The 27,613-nt window shown below is 43.0% G+C and overlaps 4 protein-coding genes across 17 annotated transcripts in view; 1 reads left to right on the forward strand and 3 right to left on the reverse strand.

Annotated features, from left to right (window-relative positions):
* Window positions 1-2,875, reverse strand: part of LOC125020073 (cytoplasmic dynein 1 intermediate chain 1) — a 52,561-nt gene extending 49,686 nt beyond the window's left edge. For 3 of the 7 annotated variants that reach the window (XM_047605331.1, XM_047605326.1, XM_047605328.1), the window contains exons 1-4: window positions 2,443-2,875; window positions 1,605-1,738; window positions 1,196-1,310; window positions 633-720 (exon numbers count right to left, since the gene is read on the reverse strand). In XM_047605331.1, coding sequence (XP_047461287.1) covers window positions 633-720; window positions 1,196-1,310; window positions 1,605-1,724 — 323 coding nt within the window. In that variant the 5' untranslated portion in view covers window positions 1,725-1,738; window positions 2,443-2,875. Of the gene's footprint in view, window positions 1-229; window positions 236-632; window positions 721-1,195; window positions 1,311-1,604; window positions 1,739-2,442 lie in introns of all 7 variants that reach the window. The other 4 variants (XM_047605332.1, XM_047605327.1, XM_047605333.1 and 1 more) reach the window with 3 other exon arrangements.
* A 391-nt stretch (window positions 2,876-3,266) lies between these two features.
* pdk4 (pyruvate dehydrogenase kinase, isozyme 4) lies at window positions 3,267-12,062 on the forward strand. Its single transcript, XM_047605372.1, has 11 exons — window positions 3,267-3,591; window positions 3,900-4,041; window positions 5,847-5,918; window positions 6,358-6,542; window positions 7,687-7,776; window positions 7,964-8,041; window positions 8,700-8,776; window positions 8,860-8,958; window positions 9,167-9,280; window positions 10,018-10,131; window positions 10,406-12,062. Exons 1-11 carry the CDS (start codon window positions 3,474-3,476, stop codon window positions 10,547-10,549), a joined length of 1,233 nt encoding a protein of 410 aa, XP_047461328.1. The 5' UTR covers window positions 3,267-3,473; the 3' UTR covers window positions 10,550-12,062.
* On the reverse strand, window positions 11,230-18,201 carry asb4 (ankyrin repeat and SOCS box containing 4). The gene is made up of 6 exons (XM_047605352.1): window positions 17,632-18,201; window positions 16,899-17,198; window positions 16,571-16,813; window positions 16,236-16,483; window positions 16,042-16,155; window positions 11,230-15,860 (listed from the first exon to the last, which is right to left on the reverse strand). The coding sequence occupies exons 1-6, from the start codon at window positions 18,158-18,160 to the stop codon at window positions 15,672-15,674; spliced, it is 1,623 nt and encodes a 540-aa protein (XP_047461308.1). The 5' UTR covers window positions 18,161-18,201; the 3' UTR covers window positions 11,230-15,671.
* A 91-nt stretch (window positions 18,202-18,292) lies between these two features.
* Window positions 18,293-27,613, reverse strand: part of ppp1r9a (protein phosphatase 1, regulatory subunit 9A) — a 46,634-nt gene continuing 37,313 nt past the window's right edge. For 3 of the 8 annotated variants that reach the window (XM_047605301.1, XM_047605302.1, XM_047605300.1), the window contains exons 11-21: window positions 26,989-27,124; window positions 25,392-25,480; window positions 24,531-24,660; window positions 24,332-24,395; window positions 23,956-24,015; window positions 23,748-23,796; window positions 23,487-23,531; window positions 22,111-22,230; window positions 21,833-21,856; window positions 21,359-21,541; window positions 18,293-20,909 (exon numbers count right to left, since the gene is read on the reverse strand). In XM_047605301.1, the coding sequence (XP_047461257.1) occupies window positions 20,727-20,909; window positions 21,359-21,541; window positions 21,833-21,856; window positions 22,111-22,230; window positions 23,487-23,531; window positions 23,748-23,796; window positions 23,956-24,015; window positions 24,332-24,395; window positions 24,531-24,660; window positions 25,392-25,480; window positions 26,989-27,124 (1,083 nt within the window). In that variant the 3' untranslated portion in view covers window positions 18,293-20,726. The remainder of the gene's footprint in view (window positions 20,910-21,358; window positions 21,542-21,832; window positions 21,857-22,110; window positions 22,231-23,486; window positions 23,532-23,747; window positions 23,797-23,955; window positions 24,016-24,331; window positions 24,396-24,530; window positions 24,661-25,391; window positions 25,481-26,988; window positions 27,125-27,613) is intronic. The other 5 variants (XM_047605307.1, XM_047605303.1, XM_047605306.1 and 2 more) reach the window with 3 other exon arrangements.

Below are 27,613 nucleotides of genomic sequence, written 5' to 3' on the forward strand. Positions count from 1 at the left end.
TTCTGAAACTCTCACATGTAACGTCTGGACGTATTCATCTCACGGTGCTTTCACAGTTCAACATAATTTGCAGAAAGTGTTACAGCCGAGGCTCAAAATCAAACTTAATTTGTCTAGGTATGAAAAGAAAGAGCCCCGCAGTGGTCATCAAAACACTGGATGACAAACAACAGACACCACGATCAAAACCTAACAAGGAAACTTCACCACCAGTGACACCCGTCCTTACCTAAACCTGTTGTGTCAATGACAAGAAAACAAACAGAAGATGTGTCAAAAAGGTGCCATGAATAGCCACGGCCAAAGGTCCCTTTAAATTACGATCCTTTTCAGGTTCAAGCTAAGGCCTACGTGTCTCCACGAGCTAAGTGGTTTATTGGTAACCTCTCAGAGAGCAGCATGTGAGAACGACCAAACCTTTTTAGCACAAAGTTTTCAAGCGTCTTCCTTAAACTTTCGTCTGACTTTACGTATGAATGTGAGAAGTTGCTTTCGAATCTGTTTTTACCTTTTGACATTTCATAATATTTCTTCCTACGTGGGATTAAAGCTGCATTTGTTATGAAGTTACCGGTGAGTACATCAACTACAGACACTGAACGCCTGTGTGAAGTGTGTGGCTTTGGGCCCACCTGCCTGCTGCTCCTCCATCAGCGGAGTCCTGGCTCCCCGTCTCGCTGGGCGTGCTCACTGATTTGGAGGGGGACACGGGGGTCGGGACTGAAAGGTGAAAGTAACAATGTAGTAAAAACGCAACAAGGTAAGAAAGATATTATATACACACACATATATATATATATAGTTACTGTGTGTGGTTTAGTCCGCTGCTTTTGGTGATGTATTATAAATAACCTAAGCTAATAACAGGCATGACAGTGACCCAGTTTTGAGGTGTTTGGAGGGGGAGGGGGGAGCGGGGGTGTTATTACATCTTTACACCACTAGAGAACAGTGCTTCCTAAAGCTGGCTGGATGTGACAAGACACCTTGGTGATTTAACCTAGTGTGTTAATTTAGCTCTGTGCAAAAGTGAAAGTTAGATACGGTGGGAGCAGCATGGTTTTCTGTATTCACGTGGGCCAGTTAGCAATAACTTAAAAAGTCCCAATCAATACATTTTATTACATTCCAATTTTTAATCGATTTGTCATGAGAAAGACTAATTCGTTGTCTAGTGCTAAAGGACATCATGTACCTAGTGGCGGCTCCGGAGAGATGCCAATACTCTGTAGCAGGGCCTCGGTTTCCCTGCGCTTGCGATCCAAGTCTGAATCTTCTGGGGTGGCTTCTGTCTTCTGCTGGCTCTCTTGCTGCTCGGGACAGAGCAAAGAGAAACACCAGGATTATTCATCACGAGGCAGAGAGCGCGTTCAACGCTCAGGCATAATGAGCGCGAGAACAAATGAGACCATGCACGTGCGCATGCACATTTTGATCCAAAATTCCGACACCAACCTTCTGCGCACACACACAGACGTTCGTATGCACCCGACACACACAACCTCGGCCTTTTATTTGTCACGGCCTGACGGGAAGCAGGCAAACACACAAACTAGATGTGTGACACAATAGGAGTGTGTGGGGGCTGTGCGATTTTTACTCACTTTCTTCCTTACCTCTTTCTTCTTCCTCTCCTCCTCCTTCCTCTTTTTTTCCTCCCTGATCTGGGCGAGGCGCTGCTTCTTGCGCTCCAGCTCTGCTTTCAGGTCACTTTTGTCCGACATGGCGTCCTATGGGGCTTTAAGTGACAGGGCCAAACAGGGATGAGCTACATACAACATGGTTTCATTATGAGATGACACAATATGGAGGCGTATCAGTTTATCCAGTGCGCATAACAAATGGTTTAGAAACTCCACTGGGTGTGGTGGTTACACATCTGTATTCATCATAACCTTGCAAACAATAAGAACCTAACATTGACAAAACAGATCATTCTGAGATAAAAGGGAAATCTGAGAGTCTGTTTCAGTAGCTCTTGTCATTGCGTGTAGGCTGTATTTGTGCAGCCATTTCTCCTGTACAGCTCCTTAAAATCAATCACAATATTGATCTTATCGGGGTCACATTACAATCCTCTGGTTTACTGGGTATTTCATGCAAACAGTTACTGCACACTTGTTTGGTATTGGTACGTTTATTTTGACTGAACACACAGAAAACGTAAGTATGACGATGTGTGACGCTGTAACTGACAAACACACGGTATAATAATCATAAGAGAAAATACAAATCGCATGACTAGACATGCACATGAGAAAGCAACCCATTTGTGTGTCAGTGGCTAACATTAGCATTGATTCATTCGCAGCAAGCTGCTAATGTGACAGCGTTTATTCTAACGACGATGCGTTTACGGCCTTAACTGCTTGCAAAAACAAAAAAGGAAAAAAAATCATCGCAAACATTGTCTTTAACAGGGTGTCATTGTTTCACTCGTACCTTGTCCACTCGTAGGGATAATGATGTGTCACCGGCAAAGATGCTGTCTCACTGCTGCACGTCGGAGGAGGTGGGGGGTGAAAGAAAAATCAACACATCCTCTAAGGTTGAATACAAACCACACGGCCGAGGCCTCGCCGCCGCCACCGAGCAGGTCTTTCAAACCTTTTCGAGTGGTCACTGGTTGCGAAGGTTATAACGGGGCATTTCAGCGGCCGTACGCAGAAATTGGAAATAAAACAGGTGCACCCGGTGCACGCCGACACATCCCTGGGAAGAGCAGGGTGATGTTGAGGAGGATGGGAGGAAATCCCACCTCCCATGACATGCTCAGTCTCGCGAGCAACGCCGCCATCTTGTGGGGATTTAGGACAATGCGCTGAGGTACCAAAAAATGAACGAATAAACAAATATTGTTATTTTATAGTGATATTGTACTTTTCTAACGCACCTGGTATTTATATTAGTTAACAAAAAGAGGACAGAATTAATAACTTGAAGCATAAAAAGCTTTTAGGTGGAAACTCAAAAACGTTGAAGCAATAAATTCAAGCGCTTCGTCCAAATATGTCGTAAATGAGCACGGTTCGGTTATTACACACCAGAACCCGTGCAGAACGAGCCCGAAAGTGTGAAATGAGCAAACATTTCGCATATTTCGTCGGTAGGGGATGCTGTGACAAAAGATTGGTTGTTGTCTTGTGGCAATGACTCCGGCCCAGAGCAAAGAAAAGCTTTACGACGATTCGTGCATTTTTACGTCAGTCTCTCCTCGTCCCCGCCCACCAACAACAACACAACATCGCTCAGCACAAGTTGAGTTTAGAGGACACCGAGCAACCAGGTCGTTTTTTTTGAAGGAAACCCGCTCGATAAAATCCCAATGTGGGCCAATCCTTTACCAGCCTCCTTGGAGATGTTGTGAGGGAGCGACGCCGAGCCGTAGCCCCGCTAGCCAAAGCGGATTGCGTTGAAGAAAGAAAGGACTGTCCCTTTCATTGACAGTTGGGGTCTGCAGGAAGGAGGAAAACATGAAGTTCGCTCAGTTTTTGCTGAAAAACGGCTCCGTCGTTGGAATACCCAAACAAGTGGAGAGGTTTTCCAAGTTCTCCCCTTCTCCTTTATCTATGAAGCAGTTCATTGACTTCGGTGAGAAATTTGTTTGTTTGTTTTTCTTCTCGAACAATATGTTAACGGTGTCACCACTGCAAATGCACTACGATGCATTTGCATCGTAGTGCAACACAGCTTTTGCAGACACTGACATACAAATAAAATATTTACATCATGGCGCGTTTGCAAGACTGACAACCCCGACCCTTCCTCCAAGGACACGCCATACGTACACAATTATCCGTGAACTCATCTGACATGAGGTCACGTTTGTTGCATAATCAGCCATTTTTTTCTTCTTCTTCTTCTTCTTCTTCTTCTCTCTGTCCCCCGTGTGACTCCAGGCTCTGCTGATGCATGTGAGAAGACATCCTTTGTGTTCTTGCGGCAGGAGCTTCCTGTTAGGTTGGCCAACATCATGAAAGAAATAGATTTCCTCCCTGACAAGCTCCTCAGCACTCCATCCCTAAAGCTCCTCACCAGCTGGTAAGATGTCAAGACTGAATGCAAAACACCCGTCACGCAACTGCTTTGAAGCAAGCGGAAGGTACTATAGTTGTGCTATAGCTTCTGTCAAGCGGGGCTGAATGAGATACCGCAGTAGATGGTGGTCTGCACGCCCTCATTTTGGAGAAGCACACATGGGATCCTGCACAAAAGACAAGCAATGAACTGCTGTGGAAAGGGCCGGCAGCAAAAATGTTAATGTCAAGCCACCCAAAACAATCAATATCACTTCAACTGTACGCTATTTTTAGAATATTATCACCTCTAACCCTTGCTGTCAGATAGCCTTTTTTTCCGACTGAGCTGAAAATTCTTGTTGCTCTTTTCCAAACCACCAGACTCCGCTGACAGAAATAGTGAATTTACTGAACGCGGTGGATTGAATTATCAGTTTGTGATGCCTGGAAAATCAAGTTTTAAATGAAGGAGTCCCGCCATGCCGTTTATTTGCAGAATTCGCAGGCTTCCTGCGTTGCTGAAAGTGGTTATTCAGGGTCGTGCATTTCAAAGCTCATAATAGAGCCAGTCATCCAACAATGGTGTCTGGATCACTGAAGCCCTCTCTTGATTAACCTGTTGGATCTTTTCTGTTTGCACTGTAGCTGTGGAGAGCTGCGCCCGATTCATGTTTTCAGACGTTATCTGTGTTGTTGCATGTTATGTTTAAATATGCAACAGATCCTCTCCTCCGTCACCCAGCTGTCATTTGTGCACTGTTGGCTAGATGCCATCGATCTGGGAACATGCTTTATGATGTTTGTTTGAATTAGATATGGTTGATATGCGCTGTCCCACTTTCACACATTCTTTTTGTAATGGGTTTAATATTTACATATTATGCTCAACAGCATTGCTTAAGTGCTTGCTGTGATGTTGCATTTTGCGGGTGCAGCACAGACTTCTTAATGAATGCCAGTTGAGCAACTGTGCCGCTATTTTTCGTTCATAGCCGCATTCATGTAGCAGGAATCGCATGTGAAGCACACAGCCATGCAAGGCACACCGTCCGCTATAAGAGCTGCTCTTTCCACCACTGCAGCTGCTTCTCTGTAGCGTTATGCTAAAACACTATGTTCTTCCACCACAGCATGTCAATTATGCTTGGTGTGCAAGTCATGAAGACATGCCAGCGACAAAAGGCCTTACCCAACCCCCACGCTTTTCCTCGGAGCCACAACAGCAACTATATTTGTCCGTGAACATCCTGCACTGTGGCATTCTCTTCTCAATCACTGCAGGACTATTTGCGTTGCAAACAAAAAGCCTCATCTGTCATTAGTGAGTGCTGTCGATGAGGCAACAGAGGAAGTGGCTGTTGTTTCGGGCCGATCTTGTGAAATGGTCTTAATCTAGAGTTGAGGCCTGAAGGTCAGTCGTGGGCGAACTCTGTACATAGAAGTCATGGCCGCACTGCTGGTCACCTTTCACCCAGTTGTTCTGAAGGGAGAGCGTGGCTCATTGAGCTCGGCGAGTCTTCTCCATCCACTGACCTAGATAAAAAGTCTGAGATACAACAAGCAGCTATTAGATTCAATTAGATACTTTATTTATCCAGAGAGATTTTAATGAAAAAACAACAGTGTTATGTGGAAATATTACATAATTATACTGTTGTTTAACTGAATAAAACATTTTGAGCGTGAGGTAATATGGCAGAGATGTTCTCCTCTCTTAATATCTTATTCTAATTATCTTATCTGGCATGTTTTTTATTATACAGGAGCTACGTTGTCATTCTGTTGTAAAATGAATGAACTATAGTCTGATCTTCTTGCACCCGTCAGGTATTCACAGAGTTTGTTGGAGCTTGTAGAGTTTCTGGAATATGACCCAGACGATAAAGACGTGCTAACAAAGTAAGTCATTTACACTTTTGTGAGCATGTGTTGGTTGTTAAGATTTTCTTGGATTTGTATGTTAACAGATCATGTTATTTGATTTCTGGGAATTGACCGATTTGTTTTTAACGCTCAGACTAAACCTTAACATCTGTAGTGGAAACAACTGACATTGCACACATTGGCCCCCAACACATCCTGCAGCCTGCTTGCCTTCCTTTCAGTCAGAATAAATGTGTTAGAATAAATTAAAGAATGCTTTGATTAATGGTCACAGGCCTTGTTTGTAGATGTCGCCTCTATGTTTGAGACTAGGATCGGCTTTTGCACAAATACTAAATACGGGCATTCAAACCTGGAAAGGGTTTGCAGATATGGGTGTTCCACAGCAGACAACACAGTGCGATCTACTGCCGACCCTCGAATACTCACATGTCTGTTTTGTTGCTGTCCGCAGCTTTACAAAGACCCTAGTGAACATCCGGAACCGACACAACAACGTTGTGCCCACCATGGCCCAGGGGGTGGTGGAGTACAAGGAAGCGTTTGGCGTGGACCCCGTCACCAACCAGAACGTTCAGTACTTCCTGGACCGTTTCTACATGAGCCGCATCTCCACGCGCATGCTCATGAACCAGCACAGTCAGTATAGCACTCTGTGATTAACTGTGAGTTAATCAACACAGCTGCTAACACTCACAGCTCATCTCACTAGACGGGCCCGGTGGAGTTTTTTTTTTTTTTTCTTCTTCTTCTGAACAAACAAAAGTTGCGTGTTTCATCACGCTACACCTCAAAAGGCATTGTGCCATTGAGGTGTGTTCATTTCCTTGTTCAAATCATGTGTTAAACAAAACAAGGATCTCCTCTTAGAAATGCAATTTTTAAAAGGCCTCAGGAGTTACAAATGAGTCGTGATATCAACCTACATCCACAATTTCCATTGTAAAATGCCTCGCCGTGGCTAAATTCACAGAAGTGTGTAAACTCTTGTCACATTTTAGTTATAAACACATGGACACAAAACAAAACTTGAAAACGTTATAGCTGGGCCTTCATTCTGTCTCATTTGTGATGTTGCCATGTTTCCTCTGGCACTGGGTAGGTCTCACCTTGAATGTGGTGTAATATTTACTTGGAGGTGTTTCTAGCTCTGGTGAAACTTGGTGTAAACATGCGTCTTGGGTAATCTGATCCTAAGTGGACGAGTCTGAGTACATCTGTTGACACCTAAGCGCCGTAAGGACACTGCTAACAGCCAGCGGTGGGAATGTGAAACGGAAAAGTTTCAAGCGAAATAGCTGAAGTTGAGGTTTCTGATCTGAATGTGTGCACTCTTTCCACCCCGTACTCAGAGCTACCCAGCTGAGATGAGGTCAACCAAGATCCATGTTAATACCAGGTATGAACTTATAATTATGTGTAACTTTCAGTTGCAGTGTCAACATTTCCACTTTGATAGCGGTCCAAGCAAAGCAATCTACCATCTTCAGTTTTTGCGGTTGCTGTCCTTTTTCTGTTGTGTTTTCTGCAACTGAGCAACCGGTCCTGCATGTGCAGTGGACATCAGTGGTCATGTGACATACGTTCCTAGGTCTGCTAGTGTAAGAAGACGTCATGTCTGAAGAAAGAGCCGCGTAGTCTGCGTCTAAAAGCGAAGGATTCGCTGTACTTCATATGTATGGTAGCTCTCCGGTCTTCACTGATGTGTGCATCATACACAGTGAATTGTGTCTATACATTAGAGTTTTTAATCCACACAGGGTTTGTTGTTTGTGTCTTGTAGCATTAATCTTTGACGGTAGCGTAAACCCAGCCCATCCCAAGCACATTGGCAGCATTGACCCCAGCTGTGATGTTGTGGAGGTAGTAAAAGGTAATAAATGATGCACGCACACACACACACACACTGCAGGTGTTATCTATTTTCCACTGCTTACTGTTTGCAAGGATTGAACTTTTATTATCCGATATATTTGAGTCAGTGTACTCCAGAAAAGTGATCCATGCCTGACACGTAAGTCTGGAAAATGCACTCACGTTGTTTTCATGTCACTCCCTAGATGCCTACGAGACTTCAAAGATGCTGTGTGAGCAGTATTACCTGACCTCCCCTGATATGGAGATCACGGAATTCAACTGTAAGTGGTAAAAACAATCAAAAGTTTCCCGCGGTTGCATTCAGCTTAGTGTGGGGAGAGCAGATTTGCTGACGCTGTCCTGAAAATCTAATCTTTGTTGGTTTAATAAGAGGACTTAGTGTCTGTTTCCGTGTCAGCTGGATTTGCCAGAAGCAGCATCAGGCATTCCTCAGCTTGAAGGATACGGGCTACACAGAAAGTGGCAACCTCGAGGGAAATATTAAAAACTGTACAGATGTTCAGTTCGCTCACAAACTGAATCAGCATATCAGTTGAAACCTAGCGCGCATGATCTTGGCAGGAAAGGGCCAGGTTATATAACTCATAACAAATGATACTGTTATGCCCTTATACTATCTAAGGGCAGGGATAACCTGTCTACCTAAAAAGCTGTGTAACACTGTACATGTCTTAAACAGGGGGTCCATGGAGGTACTGCAGGGGGGTTCTTTAAATGCACATTAACATGAATCCAACATATTTTAGTAAAGGGGTAAGGGATAGCTTAATGTTGAATGCAAAATGATAGATCTATTCACAGCTGCAAACACACTGGCTTATTTTCCAATAAGGGTCATACGGTTATAAAATTGCGATCGTTTTAACATATTCAAAACAAATATTTTTCTTATGGTTAATCTTGTCAAATGTTTCACAGCCAAAACCCCCGGCCAGCCTCTCCACATCGTGTACGTGCCGTCCCATCTCTACCACATGCTGTTTGAGCTCTTCAAGGTACAGTGATCAGAGAAGTTGATGGTACGTGTCCTCTCGCTCGTTTTCTCACCCGCTTTTTTTTGTTTTGTTTTTTTTCTCAGAATGCCATGCGAGCTACGGTCGAGACCCACGAGACGAGCCCCACGTTGCCCTCGGTCAAAGTTCGCGTCTCCCTGGGCAGCGAGGACCTGACTATCAAGGTAGACGAGGGCAGCGAGAGTTAAGACAGGCCCTCACCGTGCATACTGTACTCTGTTCTGAGTGTGTACACTGTAAATAGCACGAACCCTGAGGACTTGACACATACACGCCACACTGTTTAGATTCTGTTCCAATGCCATCAAGAGTTCACTGGGCATGATGAGCCTGCAGACGGAACAATAAGTAGCATATCACTTTTATTTTTAGATGTCTGACCGAGGAGGGGGAGTCCCCCTGAGGAAGATTGAGCGTCTCTTCAGCTACATGTACTCCACGGCTCCCAGTCCCGTCCACGTAGACAACTCCCGCAACGCACCTCTGGTGAGACTCAACCTGTCGCACTTTCTCTTGGACATTTATTTATATTCTTAAATCTTCGTGGTCCTTTTCTCCACTCGGCCATCTACAAATTATTTACCTTGGTGTAGTTAGTGGACTCTTCATGCAGGCTTTTAAACCGGGATTAAAGTTGAACCAAAATGTGATTCACACAACTGAGCATGGTTGCAAATTAGCTTATTACAAAGAGGAATGCTGTCAGCAACATTTCACTGATTTAAACAGTAACCACGAGGGAAGCTGAAGTGCAATTTTTAAATGGATCAATCTTTTTTCTTTTCTTTTTTTTTAACGCTGACATGAATTCATATGAGATGCGTGTCTGTACTCAGTGTATGACACAGCTGGTGGTGGTCTGAGAAGCAGATAGGAATACAGACACAAAAGTCAAGCAATGGCCTGCTGTGGTCGGTGGAAACATTTTAGCCACCTAAAACAAAACCCATCTTAAAAAGTTTGAATATTATCACAGTTTACTTTGCTGTCAGACAACCTTTTTCTGCTGGGGATATGAATCCGTTCTAACACTCTCTTTAAAATCCACTAGCATGTATTGATAAAAAGAGGAAATTTAGTTTGTAGTGTGTCTGACGGCAAGGAAAGCTGTAATAATACTCTATATATAGAGTCGCTTTCATCGTTGGAATATGAAACAGTTAGCCCAGACAGGTAAATGCATAAAGATAATGGTACGTCCTTGTTTTCCTTCCTTCAATCAGGCTGGTTTTGGCTACGGCTTGCCCATCTCCCGCCTGTATGCCAAGTACTTCCAAGGAGACCTGCAGCTGTACTCCATGGAGGGCTACGGCACCTCAGCCGTCATATACTTAAAGGTGAGAACAGCTCTACGTACATACCAAGGCACAAAGTTCACACTGTGTCAGCTACTTCTTTGACTGAGTGGTGGCAGGAGATAAAACAGACAATGTGCAACTCATGTGCTATAAGTTATGTCTCGCCATACGTTGTGCGTTAGAAACTGACGTTTACAGCCTCTATGTCATCAATGTACCGAGTTCTAATCAAGTGGTTACAAACGTGACTCGTTCATGCAGACATGTGATAGCACCCAGGGTAATGAGCTCCCTCCCCTGCTCTCCTCACCAGGCCCTGTCCTCGGAGTCCGTAGAGAGACTTCCTGTTTTCAACAAGTCGGCCCTCCGGCACTATCAGTCCAGCATCGAGGCTGATGACTGGTGCATGCCCAGCAAGGATCCAAAGAAGCTGGGCAAGCACGAAGGCACCCGGTGATGGCGGACCGAGGGAGGAAGACGAGGACTCTCAAAACTAGTTTGAATAACACAGTTAAGCTGAAGATTGGTGCGTGTCGGAGGAAAAAAAAAAGTATAAACTTGTACTGTAAGTGGGAGAAGGCCACTGGCGTGGTTCACACAATCTGGATCCTCTCTCACACAAAAGAGAAACTTACATGAAGAAGCCTGTTTCAAGATAAACACACGGCAATAACTAACCTAAGGCATTACTTCCTGCCTCCAGATAATTTAACTCCACAGAAGCTCACCACATTTCACTGTCATACTACATGACTACATGCTGCTAATGGAAATGGAACAAGTATTAATCTCATTTGCCTCGTTCATTACACTCAGAAACAAGCGTGCTGATGTATTCTGCTTTTGTCCGTTTTTTTCTTTTTGTTTCGTTTTTTTTGTGCTTTTCAGGTGTATCAGTTCAGCGATTTTAAATATGTTTCCGAACAAAGTTGTGATTTGCTTTAGGTTATATCTTAGAGGAGTCCCGGCCGAGCCTAGCAGGCTTATTGTTGTAAATCAAGTTAAACGCCCTGGGTGCATGTTCAAAGACAAAAACACAAAAAGGGAGCAAAGTCGTTCAGCTGCAACATGCAGCACTGCTTCTGTAATTTACTTTCATTTCTTATACAGCAACTCCAACCATTTATTTTAGTGTTGATATATATAGTATTTAATAATATGGAATCAGTTCTTACATTTTTAGTGTTTTTTTTTTTGTTTTTTTTTAAGTGTAAACAGGCTGTGATCCCTGTGTTAGAGGGAGCAAAGAAAGAAAGAAAGAATTTATCCTGAGGGAAACTGCCTTGGCAGTGAGCTATGAACCTATGCAAGCTGAAGCGATTTTTAATTTTGGTGAAATTTTAATCAAAACCACTGTCAACTTAACCTTCCCAGTAATTTTACTTTTCTGTTAAAAGTGCTGTGAGGATAATTGTGAGGAACTAAAATTCACTATTTTCAAACCTCTGTGTCAGTGTTTGTTCGGGATCATTACACAATCCATCTCAGCATGTCGCCGTTCATTAAATAATAACCCCGCGACGCAATAGTTACGCAACGAGACGCGTTTTGTGTTTTTATGCGACTTAATTGGTCTGAATGGCTTTGTGAAGTGTTGAATTGTGCGCTGCAGACGTCTGTGCCGTAGCTCTGTGTTGAATGTTGCCGTCATATTATCTGTGTTATCCGGATGCTCACGTAACGCTGTATACAGGCTGTATTGATCCGACGCACGTGGTTCCGTAAGCTAGAATTTCACACACCAGTAATACTGTAGTACTGATTTCAAGCCTTTCTAATGACATTGTGAACTTAATATTGATTCATGTAAAAGGATTTTCTTTTCATGTTCTTTTTTCGGGACTTGCCCCTGATGTGTTTCCTTCACGTTGTACTCCATGAATGTCACCCAAAGGCCAAGTGTTACTGTAGTTTGTGGTTCACCACTAAAAGGACCAGTGAATGTAGAAAATAAAAGTCTCTCAGCTCTTTGTTGCCGCTCATTGTCTCAAAGTCTATTGTGAGAAATGTGTCCGTGCGCGGGTGAAACAAATCTTTCAAAGAACTGAAACCTGTGTGTACTGTCAACAGCCTCATGTGCTACTGCTCTGGAAGGTGCTGTCGCCGTCCTCCCGACTCCTTTCTCCCTCGCCACAGCTTTGTTTTAGGAAACTTGGCTCTGTCGCCGAAGCAGACACAGTCCAGTGGCTTTTCGTGGCCAGCTGCCAATGGGGGCCGGGAACAGGCCGTCCTGTCTTGTTTTGCAGCTTCATTCGACTGCCTCTAATGTCGCGCCCTATTCTGGTGTTGTTGCGTTGCTCTGTCTCGCTCAGTCCTGTTTGCGGTTCACTGTGGCGGGACCTGCATGGTGGCAGTACAAATACAGCATTATCCGAAGGTGTTCTCAAACAGAATGAAAAGTAAAAGAAGGATCAGAGGAGCCGACTGTGAAATCCTTTCCCCTTATGTCTTTTTTTATAATGCATGCGCCCGTGGCCCACGCTGGTTTATTTTTAGGACTCAGGTCTGACCTTTTAGTCTTCCATTTTCCCTCTATATGATAGCGTCTGTCCCACATGCAGACATACATAAGTGTTTTTATTTGAATCTACAATTAGTTTTGTGTTCATTTTTTTTTTTGTAGGCTTGCAACAAACAAATATGAGTGATGGGGGTGCTGCTGGATCGAGTGTCATCCGGTAGTGGAGTTGCAGATTGCAACCAACTGAATTCCCGTCCCCTTTTCTGTCCCATGTGCTCACTTTAGCATAGAGCTGCTGCAGAAACGTGGTGGTGTGACATGATGGGCTCCCTGGAAGAAGACCTGCTCCCTATGTAGACATCAACAGCTCATTCTAGGCTAATGAAAAAGAATTAGTAGTTACAGGTGATTATGTGTGAATTAAATCTCAAAAGAAATGTTATATTCTGTTGAAAGAAGCTGCACAGTTAGACTCTGTAACATTTAAGACTCAACCGTAAGGAAATTAACTTTAAATTTCAAAATCCAAGATTTTTAAGACTTCAACAGCAGACAACACAACTAGTCATTACTTGCATAATACATGTTAAACTTGTTTTTATTATTTGTTGGTTGGTTGCACGTTGCTGCAACTGTTTTTTTTGCAGCAGCAGCAGCGATATGTAATTCAATAACTGGATAAAGATTCCCATCAACTGGATAGTGTTGGAAACCAGCTTCAGTGGCACGCAAGCGTCTCTGCTTCTCTAATCACTTCATTTACAAGGTGAAGTTAACTCATGACATGTCTGATAAGCTGTGTCCCCTGTAGGGTTCACATTCACGATGCGACACAGCGGTTCATGTTTAGTACAGAGCTACATAAATACACAGAAACACACCTCACCGCTCACTGATTAGGCTTTGGCATGTTTGCTTATCAAAGACTGCACAACAGTAGATCTAAGTGCACCGCAAAAAAAAAAAAAAACTTTCGAGTGTGTAAACGTTAAAAGATAGCTTTTCTAAATGCAGCAAAAAAAAAAAAAAAAAAAAAAAAAACATCTTAAACAGCAAGTACAAAAAAACACATCTCGGATGTAAGATTGAAGTCTACACACCTGTCTATGTGCATGAACTATGGACGGGTATAAAGTTCATAATGATAATATGTTACCAATCATAAACAACAGCGGTGACGTTGAGGCTGATGTGGTGTTTCATTCATTCATATTTGAAACGGTACGGGCCCCCATACAGGGCCATCTCAAATTCTGCAATTGCCCAGAACCCCGAGCTGGAAGGGGGACACCCAGAGACAATTGATATTGGTTGAAAACATTAAACAAAAGAAGCCATTGCCAGTTTTTGTTTGTTTTTGTTTTTTTGGAGGGGGGGGCTGTCTCTTGCCTGGGGCCCCCAGAGTGTCTTGAAACAGCCCTGCCCCATATACTGTACAGGAACTGAGATTGTGGAAACAAGACATGTTGCCACTGTCTTTTGTTTCAGATGTTCATTTTGGAAAATCATATCTGCCATCTGTGCACTGGTTGTGATTGGAGATGAAAAAATAGAGGCACGGAAGGAGCTTTAATCTTAAGATTTCCTCCTGTAGAGCGTCTACTCCAGTCAGCCTCAATCTGCTGAATACCTTCCTCTGTTGTATTCTGGCAGCACATCTCTATTTTGGATGAAATAGACTGAGACCATTATTATGTGTTGTTTTGGCTGCCATGAGAGACCCAGGCCACGCTCTGAGTAGGATTAAAGGTGGACATGAGGCCTGTCAGAGTGGTTTAAATGGAAGGAATACAGATGAATAGAGAGCAGTTCAAAGGTAACATCTGGTGTTGAGTTAGTTAAGGTGGACATTCTGGTAAAACTAGACATGCAGAGAAAGGTATTAAGCTATCAGTACTGTTTCTACAGAGCAACTTGTGATGTGATAGAGTCCAGGCATTATTTGTGTTGTCTCCTGGCTAGCATAAAACCATTCTCTGTGCATAGCTACGTGAAGTCCATTAGAGAAACAGGCCCTTGTAGTGAAGTGGTTTGTCAAGTGTTTGTCCTGCAGAAAGGTAAATGTCACATGAGCATGAATTTGAGAGTGAACATTAAGCCTGGTTGCCGGGTAGATCTGAAACAGGTTTGGAATGACACGCACATCAAGAAAAATAATGAGGAGGGGGCTGGATCATGAAAAGTAGTACAATGAAAGACTGTAGAAGAGGTCTGAACACCAGCAGAGGCTCTCATTTAAACTTTTATTGTGATGACTTTTTATACCAAAAAATACCAAAAAAAACGCCACCTTAAATACCCATCATGCATCACTCTCTCCTTCATCTCTCTCTAAATTTGGAGAAGAGACAAGTTGGTCAACACTGCAGAAGTAGAAAATAAAAATCATGTTTACTCAGCGACGCCTTTGTCAATTAAAGTCCCAATGAAAGTTCAATATTTGAGTTTATATGATGTGACTTAATCTGTAAGCATGTATCTAACTCACACACACAAAAAAGTTGTTTTGTAAGTTATCTTAATGGAGTTTGGAGTTTGTCATTTCCTGGAAAATGATCCAAAAAAATATTGATGACTCATCCTGCACTCGAGGTCTCTACTAATTGCGCATCAAAGGAAACGTTTCTCAAGACTTTCTCGTTCCTCCATACTTCCTTTATCACCTTCACAAGCTGCACGTCAGCTCTCAGCTAAAACATGTATGTGTCAAGAAAACATGTAAATGTGCAGGAGCAATTAGCACTGTGCTAGCCAGCTAGCCTCGGGGAAAAAACGCCTTTGTAGATGGTGAAAGATGCATTTCACAGTTGAAGTGTCGATTGATTGATAATTTATTATACATTTGAAGTCTATGTCCAGCCTCACACCACCTTAATGGATTAATGTCATAATAAATCATGTGATTAGGGTTCATTTCAAGCAAAGGCAGGGTGAGGGTTAGGGTTTGATTTCTTATATTGCAGTTTAAGCTTCTGCGACTGATGCATGTTCCAGCTAACAGTATTTTCATTTCCCACAGTCTGCAAAGAGACAGTGTTTCTGCTCCGATCGTTAGCCAACATTCTGCATATCAGCCTCATGCCCAGGCTTAAGCTTATGGAGGAGGACAGTCTCCTCATCAGTACAGTATCCCCTCAGGTTCCAACAACAAATATTTCTTCATGGGAGGGGGCAGAGGCAGCTGTTCTACTCCTCTGTGACAGAATCGGCCCAGGCTGGCTCTGATGGCACATCTGCTGAGGTGAAGCAGACTGCGAGGAGTGTTGGTGCAAACATCAAACAGAGAGTCATAGAAGGCTTTGTGTCGCTGAGAAGACAAAAAGATGGTAGGAATTCTTACCATTTAAGTCCGGGACAGCTAATGTCATCCGTATATATTTAACTGAGTCCTTTAAAGGCGTACTCCACCAATGTTTACATGTTGAATTTGTTTTGAAAGGATATAAAGGTCTAAGATACTTCTTTTTACTAGAAGAAAACAGCCCTACCTTATAGCAGTCATCAGGAATGGCAGATCTCCACCTCGTCGTTGGTTTTAAACGTTTGTAAGAGTTGACCATTATTTCTATAACTCCTGGGTAGTTGTGGCAGGACTGCAACACCTGCACAAAACATATTACATCTTTACTTTGTAAAGGAATAAAGCAAAGACCTTCCCATGCCAATATGTAGATTGGTGCACCTTGTGGAACTGTGGTGGGTAGACCCTTGCTGCATTGTAGTTGAGCAGCAGCTGAAAGCAAAGCTCAGGTATGGCCATGGGCCTGACATCGGTCACTTTGAGGAGATACTGAATGGGAGCGCAGGCATTGATGTCCATGGCTCGTGAGTCTGCCCCGGCGTCCAGCAGCATCTGCATCAGGACGTGATCACAGTTCCAGGCGGCCTTGTGAAGAGCTGTTTTCTCGTCCTCTTCCTTAAGGTTGGGATCTGCAACAGAAAGCCAACCTCATACAGAATGGTGAGTGTATTTTTGGGGGGGGGCAAAGTCATAGGCGTGTATCCAGAACCTCTCACCAGCTTTGTGGTCCAGCAGAAGGCGGCAGACTAAATGATGATCTTGGCTGTAGATTTGCTCTTTAGGATCAAATGCCCAGAAGACGGCGATCATCAGAGGCGTCTCCTGGAGGGAGTTGACTGCGTCCACACATGCCCCGTGGGCCAGAAGTAGAGCCACAAGCTCTGGGATCCCAAATCTGGCCGCTGTGTGCAAAGGTGTGTCTTCCTCATTGTTGTTGCTGGTCATGTTGACGTTTGCACCTGCATGCGGGGAAAAAGATAGAAAGTTATTTTTTACTTTCATCAGCTAATACATGCATCCACCCATGCATCATTGCCCTCGGACCTTTGAGGATTATCTGCCTGGCACATTCAACGGAATCCTTGGTCACGCAGAAGTACAGCGGTGTGTGTCCACTCAGTGACATGCTGTTGACCTTTGCCCCGTGAGCCAAAAGCAAGTCCACAAAGTCAATGTTGGCGATCTCGCAGGCTATATGCAGCGGCGTCTTCCCGTTGGGCATCCGGTTGACTGCTGCACCATTCTCAAGAAGCATCAGTGCAGTCTCCAGAGCATTGTACATCACGCACACGTGGATACCCATCGCCCAGGACTTCTCCAATTTGTAGTCAGGTAGCCAATATCCTGAAAGAGGTCAGAGGACCAAGAAGTGTTTTATTAGAACAGTACATGTGCTTTTTTTAAAAAAATAAAATTAATTAGTAGTTTGAACTCTGACATTCTTGACTTTTAAATTTTGACACAGAAGAAGATGTTGATGTTCACCTTGCAACGTCCTCCACATTGCATGAGGATGTTTGTTATTACAATACATCCTGTGCAGTTTCTTGTTGTAGCCAAGTTAAGGTTTTATGGACATTTAGCACCACCTACTGGTTAACTTAAAGGACTAACCAACAACAGATGAGTGCTGTACCAAGTCTATTCCTGGTGCAATATCTATTGAAAAATTACACAATGCAGCAAAAAATGACTGGTATAGCATGCCGAACATAAAAAGTACTCACAATCACATCAATGTATTGTGTGCAGTATTTCATCATACGGTTTCTCTCACCTTGCTTGTACGAGGCCAGGATCATGCCCGGGTCATCCACCTCCAGCACAGTGTCTATGTCTAGTTTGCCCGTGTGCAGAATTTGCAGGACCTTCTGTGCATGGTTGGCTTTCAGGGCCTCCAGGAACTCCTCCTTCAGCTGTTTGACAGACAGTTGTTTAGGACTGAACTCCTCCATGAAACCCCAAAGAGAAGGGCTTAGCGTTTCCAGACCAGTCGGCTCAGATCCTAATATTGTCCACAACGCTTGTAGGAGATTGGAACTGAACGTGGAAATGGCAACGATGAAGGAATGAAGCCAAGCCACCACTGTAAGAGCTCCATAATGTCCACACATAGGAGTTATTTGAGGAGGAAAGAAGGAAATGAAGTAGAAGAAGAGGGGTAACGAGAGAGAGTCGGGGTGAGAAAATAGTACTGCTGTGAAACTAGGATGATATAAATAGAAAGCAAAGGAGGGAGGGACCAGAGAGCAAGAGGTGACTGACAGTCTGCCTTGTGAACACGCTTTGAACACTAGTGAAGCCATCAAGAACCTGTAGATGGAGGAGAACCAGTAAAAACAAAACTATAACATGGGTTGAGAACACTTCCTTGGTTTGTTTTGCCTGTGTGGGACACAGATTCGTGGGAGAAAAAGAAGAAACAAAAGCCAACTGTGGACAGTGACTGCACATTTTATTCAGTGTGACAGGTAGCTGCCCTTTCAGACTTTTCAGAAAGCGAAAAATGAGAGCAAGGCATTGACAGGGAAAGGAGGAGGAGAATACGTTTTTTTTTTCTTGTTTTGTTTTGTTTTTTAAAGAGTGAAAGCATGGCTAGCAGTTTGCGGCGATTATCTTTTGCTTTTTACGTACATAAAAGACAAACCCTTCCAGACACGACTCAAAAACGTTTTCGTCTGCCAGGAGCACCGGGGGTCTCACCCATTCGTTGGTTTCATCATGCCAGGCATGCTCGCTTGAGCACGTAGAAAAAAAAAATAGGCCTGGATTCACATTTTGGGCTCTGGTCTGACCTTCGAGCCTACCTCAGCCCTCTGACAAACTGCGTACACACACACTGACACGATATAAAACAAGGCTTCTTTAGGATTCTTACAGCATATTGCTCTCAGGGTTTTACTATACATACAAAAGAGTCAAAAGAGTGCAGTCTGCCGACGGGGGTATTCACAGAAAGGTTCAAGTGTTACAAAATATTTCATAAGAACACATCATGAGCAACTTATTGGAGTAGCACTGGAGCAGCACTATGGTTGTGTTAAGAGGAAAACCACAAGCACATTGGGAGAATACAACTTTCATCTTTCTTTCCATTTCCAACAACTGCACATCCTCCATTCGATAACAGCTCTGTGAATCACTTTTAATGATTTAATCATGATTTGGCAAAAGAAAATAATCATATAATTCTGGATAAGTCATTGCTAAGTGTTAATAATACTTCCTATTTTGTATAAGTTAGGAATAAATAAATAATAACATTAAGTCCTATCAGTGGTATTTGTGTTACCGTTGTGTTGCATGGATGTAGAGTATGTGCAACCCCAGCTATTTTTTTGTTCTTAGCAGCGCATCAGGCAGGGTACTTAAGACAAAAGGAACCATCACCAAAGCTGCCTTCATTTCTATCACGGTGACTCAGGTGTCTCTCGATTTAGTGTAAACCTAAGGGGTTCTTAGGAATGATGAAGAAGTAACACAGGGAAACTCGTCTCTCAGTGAGCTCATTTCAAAGGTATCTAACAAGTAAATCAAGTCTTAACTGAATCAATTTCACAATAAAATTAAAATTATGATGCATCCATCAGGTGCAAATTCCAGTTTAACATCTAAGCATCGGTACAATAATCTTCATAAGAGAACTTCTGTTCCCACTGCTCCTTCATAGAAACCATCTATATGGCAGCATTACTAAATGCTATCGAGAATATTCCAAAGGTGAACACATGTGATTTGTTGGTAAATGATAAAAAGACATTGATTACTTAGTTTAGTCTACTGTATGTTTCGATACTCACACAGAAGCGGGTAGAGTTCAGAAAAAATTCTACTACGATAGAATTTCTAAAGGCAGCGGCGGGGTATTACTTCGTTACTGAGAGAATATAAAAAGAGGTCAAAAGCGGGTTACAAGCGGAGTCAAAGCAACATTATGCATATAAGCAGGAAGTTTCATTTCATCACGTTTTTTTGTTTGTTTTTGTGGATACGGGTTAGGTAAGTTACAAATTGAATGACTACACAGTACCTGAAATCTCTATTTGAGCAAGTCCAGTGAGTACAGTATGTCCTTGTCATGGTACATGTACACTGTAAGGAGCACGGCGAGCCAGTGCACAGGATGAATTTTACAGTGTTTGCACTTCCAGTGTTCTTGCAAGTATGGAGAGAGCTTGTTTCTGCCATTGAAACTTGTTTCCCAGTTTAGTTCCTATTGGTAAGTTCCAGTGTTGCCTTCTTCAGTAGTAAAAGTAGGGAGTGTGGGGACACCCAGTGGTGGGAAATGGGCATCACCTTATATATTCCACCGGACAGACTGGACCTGGATGTGCTCATCAAAGCAATAGATCCACTGATCTATGTATCTGTACATGATATACATACACAAGTCTATTGAAATGGCACATCAGACATATTTGTATCTGTATTTATCACTGTACATGTACGTGGGCTTTATGTCCACAGGTGCTGTTTGGGGTATCAGGTGGCTCTGAAGATGATATGATATAAGGAGGAGATTAATTGTTCACAGATTAACTCTGGATATGAATAAATAAACCCAATTTACAGCTATAAACAACAAAATAAATAGAACTCAGTAAATTCTTAAATGGCTTGGATGGGTGTAAAATGAGGCGAATGAAGGGCAGCATTCTAATATCCAACGGCTCGTTTTGGTTTAATTTACTTGGTGGAAAAGTCACTCAACAGCCGCTGACAGTTGGACGTGGAGCTCCACCACTGAGAACTATTGAACCACCGAGCAGGCGTCCCTCAGGGTTCATTTGCGGGGCCTACTGATGTTCTGTTCCTCGAGATGCTACTTGGTGTGGTGCTACAGTAAAGTGAGAGGTAATCTGAGGATTCATTTCACTCTGCTGCACTTTCTTTGCATGCATCTTTCTGCTGCTGCTCCAGCTCTCTCTTCCGTAGCTTCTCGCGCTGTTTCTCCACCTTTTCTTGGTTCTTCTTGGCCTTCTCCATCAGAACTTTAAGGTCTTTGATCTTTTTCTTGATCAGCGCACGGTCCTGGGAAGAGGTGACTCCGAGGGCCTGAAACAAATTGCATTCGCATCGTTCAGTTTCAGATTTTTCTTGAATTATCTAACTCTGCACAGACCTAGGTTCCTCACACCTCCTTTCCAAGCATGTAAGAGAACCTAATGTATGTTGACCATCAGGTGCATTTAGCTACTTCTGAAATGATGCCACCATTTTTCCATGGGCCCTTTTTAGAGCAATGACTCTCAAACTAACTTGTACAAATAGGATTTATACAGGAAAAATAAACAAGAGTTTGCTCATGGCTACGTGCTAACCTTTATTTTAAAAAAAAATCAATTTGGATGCTTTTTTATTAGTTTCTCCCCCTGACAAACAGATGATTACACACTGATGAAATCAGCTAATTAAGAATGCTATGCCGTATGCGCTAAATCCTACACGTATAGGTATTATAAGATACCATACCATGATTTTTACACACTGAAAATTTAAGTTACCTTGAGCTCGGTGCTATCCAGCTGTAGCAGCTGCTCCCCATCAACGTTTTTGGCAGTGAATTCTGGGATATGATGTTCTAAGTTGAGGCCCATGAGCCAGCGGGCCACTTGCTGGGAAGTCCACTCTGTAATGCTGCGGTTTTGCCACTGGTACTGCTTCGATAGCTGCGCCTCGTCCAGGATCTGAACAACGCAAGAAGAGAGAAGGAGACAGTTGAGATGCAGCACAGCTATAAATCTTCAGCCAACACTGAATGAATAATGAGCTTCAAATGAAATCAACGATATCAATTCAAATTCAAAGCCTACATGCAGTGTGTTGAGACGGAGCCATTCTTCCAGACATGCAGAGAAAATGTATCCTTCTCCACTAATAAAATGCGACAATGAGACACAGACGAATGGGTTCTGCACAACTAAGCACGCATGCAATAAAAACACAAATCCTCCAGGGACTTAGAACCTCAGTCTCACCTCATCATCGATCATATCCAGACTCTTTATGTTGCAGCATGGAAAACAACAAACACTTCAAACGATTACATTTATTTTTGCTTATGTGAGAAATGCTACACCCGTTTCGGACGGTGCTTCTTCCTTTATACGCAGAGAATAATATTCACTTTGTAAGCTCGAATTAAGGGCTCACATTTACGATTTGGTTCAGCGAAACAAATGTCACGTTCGTTTGATACGGCGCATCTACTGCATGGAAACTGCAATCGCCTTGGCAGGTAGTGAACTTGCATTACCTCGTCTGAGGAGAGCACCGGGGCGTGCGCGCGTCCCAACATCTTGGCTTCGCCGAGCAGGCCGCTGATCTCCACCGAGCTGCTGCTGCTGGCACTCAGATCATCGCTCAGAGTGGGTCCCTGGGAAATTAACGACACACTCATACAGTGAGGCTGGCGGTGAGAGCCAGCTGGCTCTGAGAGCGAATTAAGTTGATTAGTTGGAATGCTTCTCTCGTATTGATGATTGTGTGGAGTGTTATTGATTAAAGTGATTATGATTTTGCATTAGTATGTTGATATTGTACATTCATTCAAGGATGGGTTATTACATCTCTTAGCATGATGAGGAGTGAATGAATCGAGAACATGATGGGTTTTTCCCTTCCAGAGCATGTACCACAGCGGCTGACGTGCTTCCTCGTACTACTGAAAGCCAACAAAAGTGCAGCAGACTAATGTATTTTAGCTATTTGATAGACTTTTTAAAGATGTTCCACATCACAACACAAAGTGTTGAGTTTGAGGAATGACTAGAGGCGGAGTTGGACAACATCCAGCTTCCTCATTTCTCTCTGCCTGTGAGTCCTCATGAATGTGAAAGAGAAAAGGAATCCTCTTTTAGTACTGGTGAGTTATTACATTTATATTTTTCCCATTTATGCTCCATGGAAGCCTGATTAATAGTCTCTGTGAAAGTGTAACAAGGGAGTTTGAGCTCAAGATGTAAAGCTTTATCTAACATTTAACAATATAAAGTAGTTTAGAGGAGTCTTTTGAGTCTCAGTACTGTCTGAGGTAAAAGTGAGACTAATCTCACAGGCTCAGCTGAATCCTCACCTTAAAGCTCCTCATAACTGTTAATGCGCGCACATATTCCGCGTTGATTTATCTAATATGATGAGCCCCCTTCTCAAGCTGAGCGTGTCCTCACAGGCAGAAAAGAAATGGATTGGTGAAGGATCAGAAATAATCTCCTTTTTAATCCTACGGTAACCACATTTGATATCACAGGGATTAGAAACCATATTTTAATGCAAATTCCTGCGCTGCAACAAACGCCCGTGTTAACAACCTTGATCTTATTGTGTCAAGATGACGTATAACTGACTCAAGATGCGCTGAAAAAGATATTACTTTGCACAAGTTCAACGAAAATGTGAATTAATATTCAAAAACAACAGAAAACAACTGATGAAATGGACATTTTTTGCAGCGCTGCTCAAAATTATGAGCTATTTGAGATGATTTGTTTGCAATTAATAAGGCAATTATAAAGCAATTTATATGATTGTCCTTGTTATCCATTCAATTTACTGTACCTCTTCAAGTACAAGTCAATTATTTCCATTGCATTAATCAAAGTTATAAATGCCAACCAAAAAGGAATACAATACCAAATAATATGAATAGGAGAAGAAGTGGGGCCATGTAAGATAGGTCTGTTCAACAGAAATAACACAGTACATTAAAGCTACAGACATAACAGCATGCACTGGAACTCCAGACACTATATGATGGTTACAGAGCGCCACACTGTAGGTCTGGCAATCAGTCTGTTGTGACTAGACACATAATTACAGACGGCAAAGATGTGTCCTTTAACGCCGCCTTTAATGTGAAGGATTATTTGTCTGATGTACCAGTTGCTCATGTACCTTGGCCTTGATTTTCTCTGGACTGTCCTCTGCTGATGGGTCTGTGGAGCTGAAAGGGACAGAGGGAGACAACTGTTTATCAGACCCAGGGAAACTGAATCGGCAATCTTTGAGTACAAGTAAAAATAAAAGCCGCCACAGAAAACACTTTGGTGTTTAGCAGACAGAGGAAGACATCACGGCAAAGCTAATGGAAGGAATCTGTCACCTGTTTCCGGGCGATGCTCTGGGATCTTTGTCCTTAACTGAAGTTTTCCTGAGGGAGGACCTGTAAAAAGTAAAAGAGTGTAATTAAAAAATATGTGATGCAGCTCACGGCTGTAACTTAATCATAAATAGTACTTAGAGGCTTTGTGGTGCTTCGCTTCATAGGAACATTTAATTCAGCATTCACACATAAATGCCTTATGTAAACACGCCACTAAGACCTGAAGCAGTAAATGTACTTAAGAAAACCATTTGGATTATTTCACCTTGGGGTTATTTTAATTTGATTTTGCATCTTTTTCATTGCAACTTTGTTTTGAACGGTGCTGTAAAGTGAAAGTTATTATTGTTATGGTTTTTATTGCTTCTGTAATTACCCTGGTTCCAGAGCTTGGCCTTCCAAACCATGAGACGGGCTTGACATCGTAGGAGACTGTGAACCTGCAATCAAACACAGAGATTATTCCTTTTTCAAGTGATGAACGTAAGTGACACAAAATATGTATGAAAATATGTAATGCTAATGAAATAAGGCAGGTGTATGCAATGTGTATAAACACATGATGAGAGTAATACCGTGCACTGTTCTTCTGGGGGAGCCCTCTGCACTAGCAGGGCCTCTAAAGACGGCGGATCCCTCACAAGAGGCCACGCCACGAATCGAACCGGAGCGACTGTGAGCTGGACTGCCCTGTACTTCAGAGACCTGGGAGACAAGAGAACGAGAAGGGGAAATATAATAGAGGAAGACAGGGGGGAAACTGAAAGAGAGGGCCGCAAACGCTCAGACGTACTCCCACAGAAAAGAGGAGGAATAAAGTGCAATCAAATAATGACTGATCTGAGCAGCTAGAGCTGCAGACTAATCTGACACAAGTCCCTTGACATACTTTCACCATTTCCTAATTCCTTGCCCTCTTTTCCCCTGGAAGCTGCACAGCGTCTCCGCTTCTGTGTCTCTCTCCGCCGACCCTGATCCAGTTCCCGAGTTGTTTATCTAATCTGGATTCATTCCTGCTCTGGCTGAGTTAAGTGACAGCATTAGGAAGGCGAGAGCCTTTCATCCACAAAAAAAAAAAAAAGGCTGTGGCTGTTATTATCGCGCTGGGAGAGACAATAAGTTGTGACAGCACCGCAGACTCAATTAGAGCAGAGCGGAGAAACACACAGCAATTAATCCATTAAAGGGAATAAGGTGGAATGGACAGAGGTTAAAGACGCACAAGCGGGAAGATGAGCGCGGATGCAGACGCTAATTAAGCAGCCTGTGGAGAAATTAAAGACGGATCAAAACGCAGAGGAGCCCACGGAGAATAAAGGTTCTTGTTTAATTCCAAAACTACATCTGTCCGCGTCACATCTGGTCGATATTTCAACAGATGTCGCTAAGTAAGAAATTTTACTGCCTTAGACAATGACGCGTTGGCTGATACAAACCTCTCCTTCTGCGGAGCTGATGCTGTCTCGAGCCGCTCCTCTGTAGCCCTTCTTTTTGCTGGGCGAGTGGGGAGAGCCCTCCCTCAGGTCTACAGTCACACACACACACAGGAAAATACATAAAACACACAGTTTATCGTCAAGCACATCTCCATTATTCATGTGCATGTTTTTCTTTTGTCTTTTGGAGGTGTCACACAAAAAAACGTTAAAACAAACATTGAAACTTGTACAAATCTTCCTCAAACGGGCAATCATCGTTTTTCTGCTCATTCCTTGAGATGCCCTCAGATGAAACTAAGACTGGATCGCAGTCATAAATTGAACTGAGATCATTGCGGCATCATGTCTCCTCCTCCTCCTACGCGGTCGCATCCCTCAGCCTCCTCATGTTAACGTTGCGTAACGGGCTGCATCACTTGCACGAGCGCCGATCCGCTCACTCTGTTGTCATATCTGGCCCGAAAAGTATCAAATATCCTTTGCGGAGAGCGTCCTGACACACACAGCCACTGAAATTAAGCCAGCGGAGCTTAAAAAGACGGGAGGAGAACAAAGCCAGACAGATGTGCTCAAAGCGGATTAGCTGTCTGTTTTTGTTTGCAGCGGAACAATGTCAAACTTGAGTCAGATGCTCTTGTGTGCGTGTAAGTCAGCAAACATGAGGGTGATTTGCAAAGTGAATAAGAAGCGGCGGGATTGTTTGTCTCCTGGGTATTTTGTGAGTTTTGCGCAACATTTATGTTTACAGTGCAGAGCTTTTGGGTGCAATTTTTTTTTATGGAACTCACAGGACAAGAAACTGTAGGGATGATTAAAAAAAAATAATAATCTCATGGCAGCTGTGCTGAGTTTCATCATGGGTTGTGTTGGGGACAAAAATTGTTACTTTAGTTACACAAGTGACGCAGCAAGGAAAGTTAATTCAAGATCAAGCTCAGATGCCGCTGTCATTGTTCATTGAAAGGTGTTTTACGAAGGAGCCGTGACTTAAATTCTCATCACGTGAGACTTCGCTTTGAGGAAACACACTTCAAATGAACTGGTCACATGACCCCCTGCGTCATCTCCAGTGACGAGGAATTGTGTGTTTCCATTTTTCTTTTGTGATAAACTTTTGTATCGATACATCTGGAAAACGTAATGGGATGTAGGTGTTTCCATTAACCAGTGTTTTTAAAAGTGATATTTGGGTTTGGCCCATTTCTAGGGCTAATGGAAACACAGCAACTATCGCTCCTATTTGAGCGATTTAGTGACATTTAGCAGTGAGACTGCAACTGACCTGACGTATCACTCTAAAAAATAAATAGAAATACGTTCGGTTTGTTCACTCAGGGCTCATCATCCTAGCTCTGCAGATGAGAACCTGCTCCCTTTGTAGAAATGAGGAGTTCAGTCTAAGTGATTATTTATTAGTTTCTGCTAGCAGATCACACTACAGTTCAACACACTAGTCTTTTGAATAGTTTCATAATTAGGGAAATATTTGTTTAAACTTTCTGGCTGATATTTAGATGAAAACGCCCAGACTACGCTCATGTCTGTTAAGTTACAAAAAAAAGTAGTTAGAATAGCTTAGCACGAACAGACAGACCTCTGGCTTGTGCTGCGGCTCTGTTGGGGCTGCGCTGCTGAGCACTGAGCCTCTCCGAACTGTTGCTGTTGTTGTTGTTGACCTGGATACCGTTCTGCTTCATCAGCTGCATTAGTTCAGACTCTAATGCCGCAATCTGTGGAGAGAGGAACCAGTCAATGTTAATCATCTGTAGGCATTTACCAGGCGAAACCGCCGCATGAAGCACCGGAATGAATGGATGCGGATTTCAAACTGAAGTCTCCTGCAGGTTTCGGCCAAGCACGCATAAAAAGACAAGAACATAGATCTACGGTGACTTCAATTGTCAGTCTGTTAGTTAAAAAAGGTTTTCTTGCATTGACGTAGTCTGCACTTCACTATTCAGCCTTTACAATGCAGAGCAGTAGGACAGAAAGGACCGAATGTTCAGTGTTCAGTCCACAAATCATATCACGGATGGTTGCAGATATAAGGATGTTGCACATCATGAACATTAACCTGAAGAATCCACAATGTTTTGTAATAAGTCCTCCACGAAGAGGAGAAAGCTGCATTTCTTTAAGCCTTTGAGAGGCAAAACAAAAGCACTGGATTTGATCCTTAATGACTGTTCACTGAACAGCTACACTCTGAACAGCTAATA

This window comes from Mugil cephalus, chromosome 14 (assembly GCF_022458985.1).
Source record: "Mugil cephalus isolate CIBA_MC_2020 chromosome 14, CIBA_Mcephalus_1.1, whole genome shotgun sequence".
Classification (NCBI taxonomy): domain Eukaryota; kingdom Metazoa; phylum Chordata; class Actinopteri; order Mugiliformes; family Mugilidae; genus Mugil; species Mugil cephalus.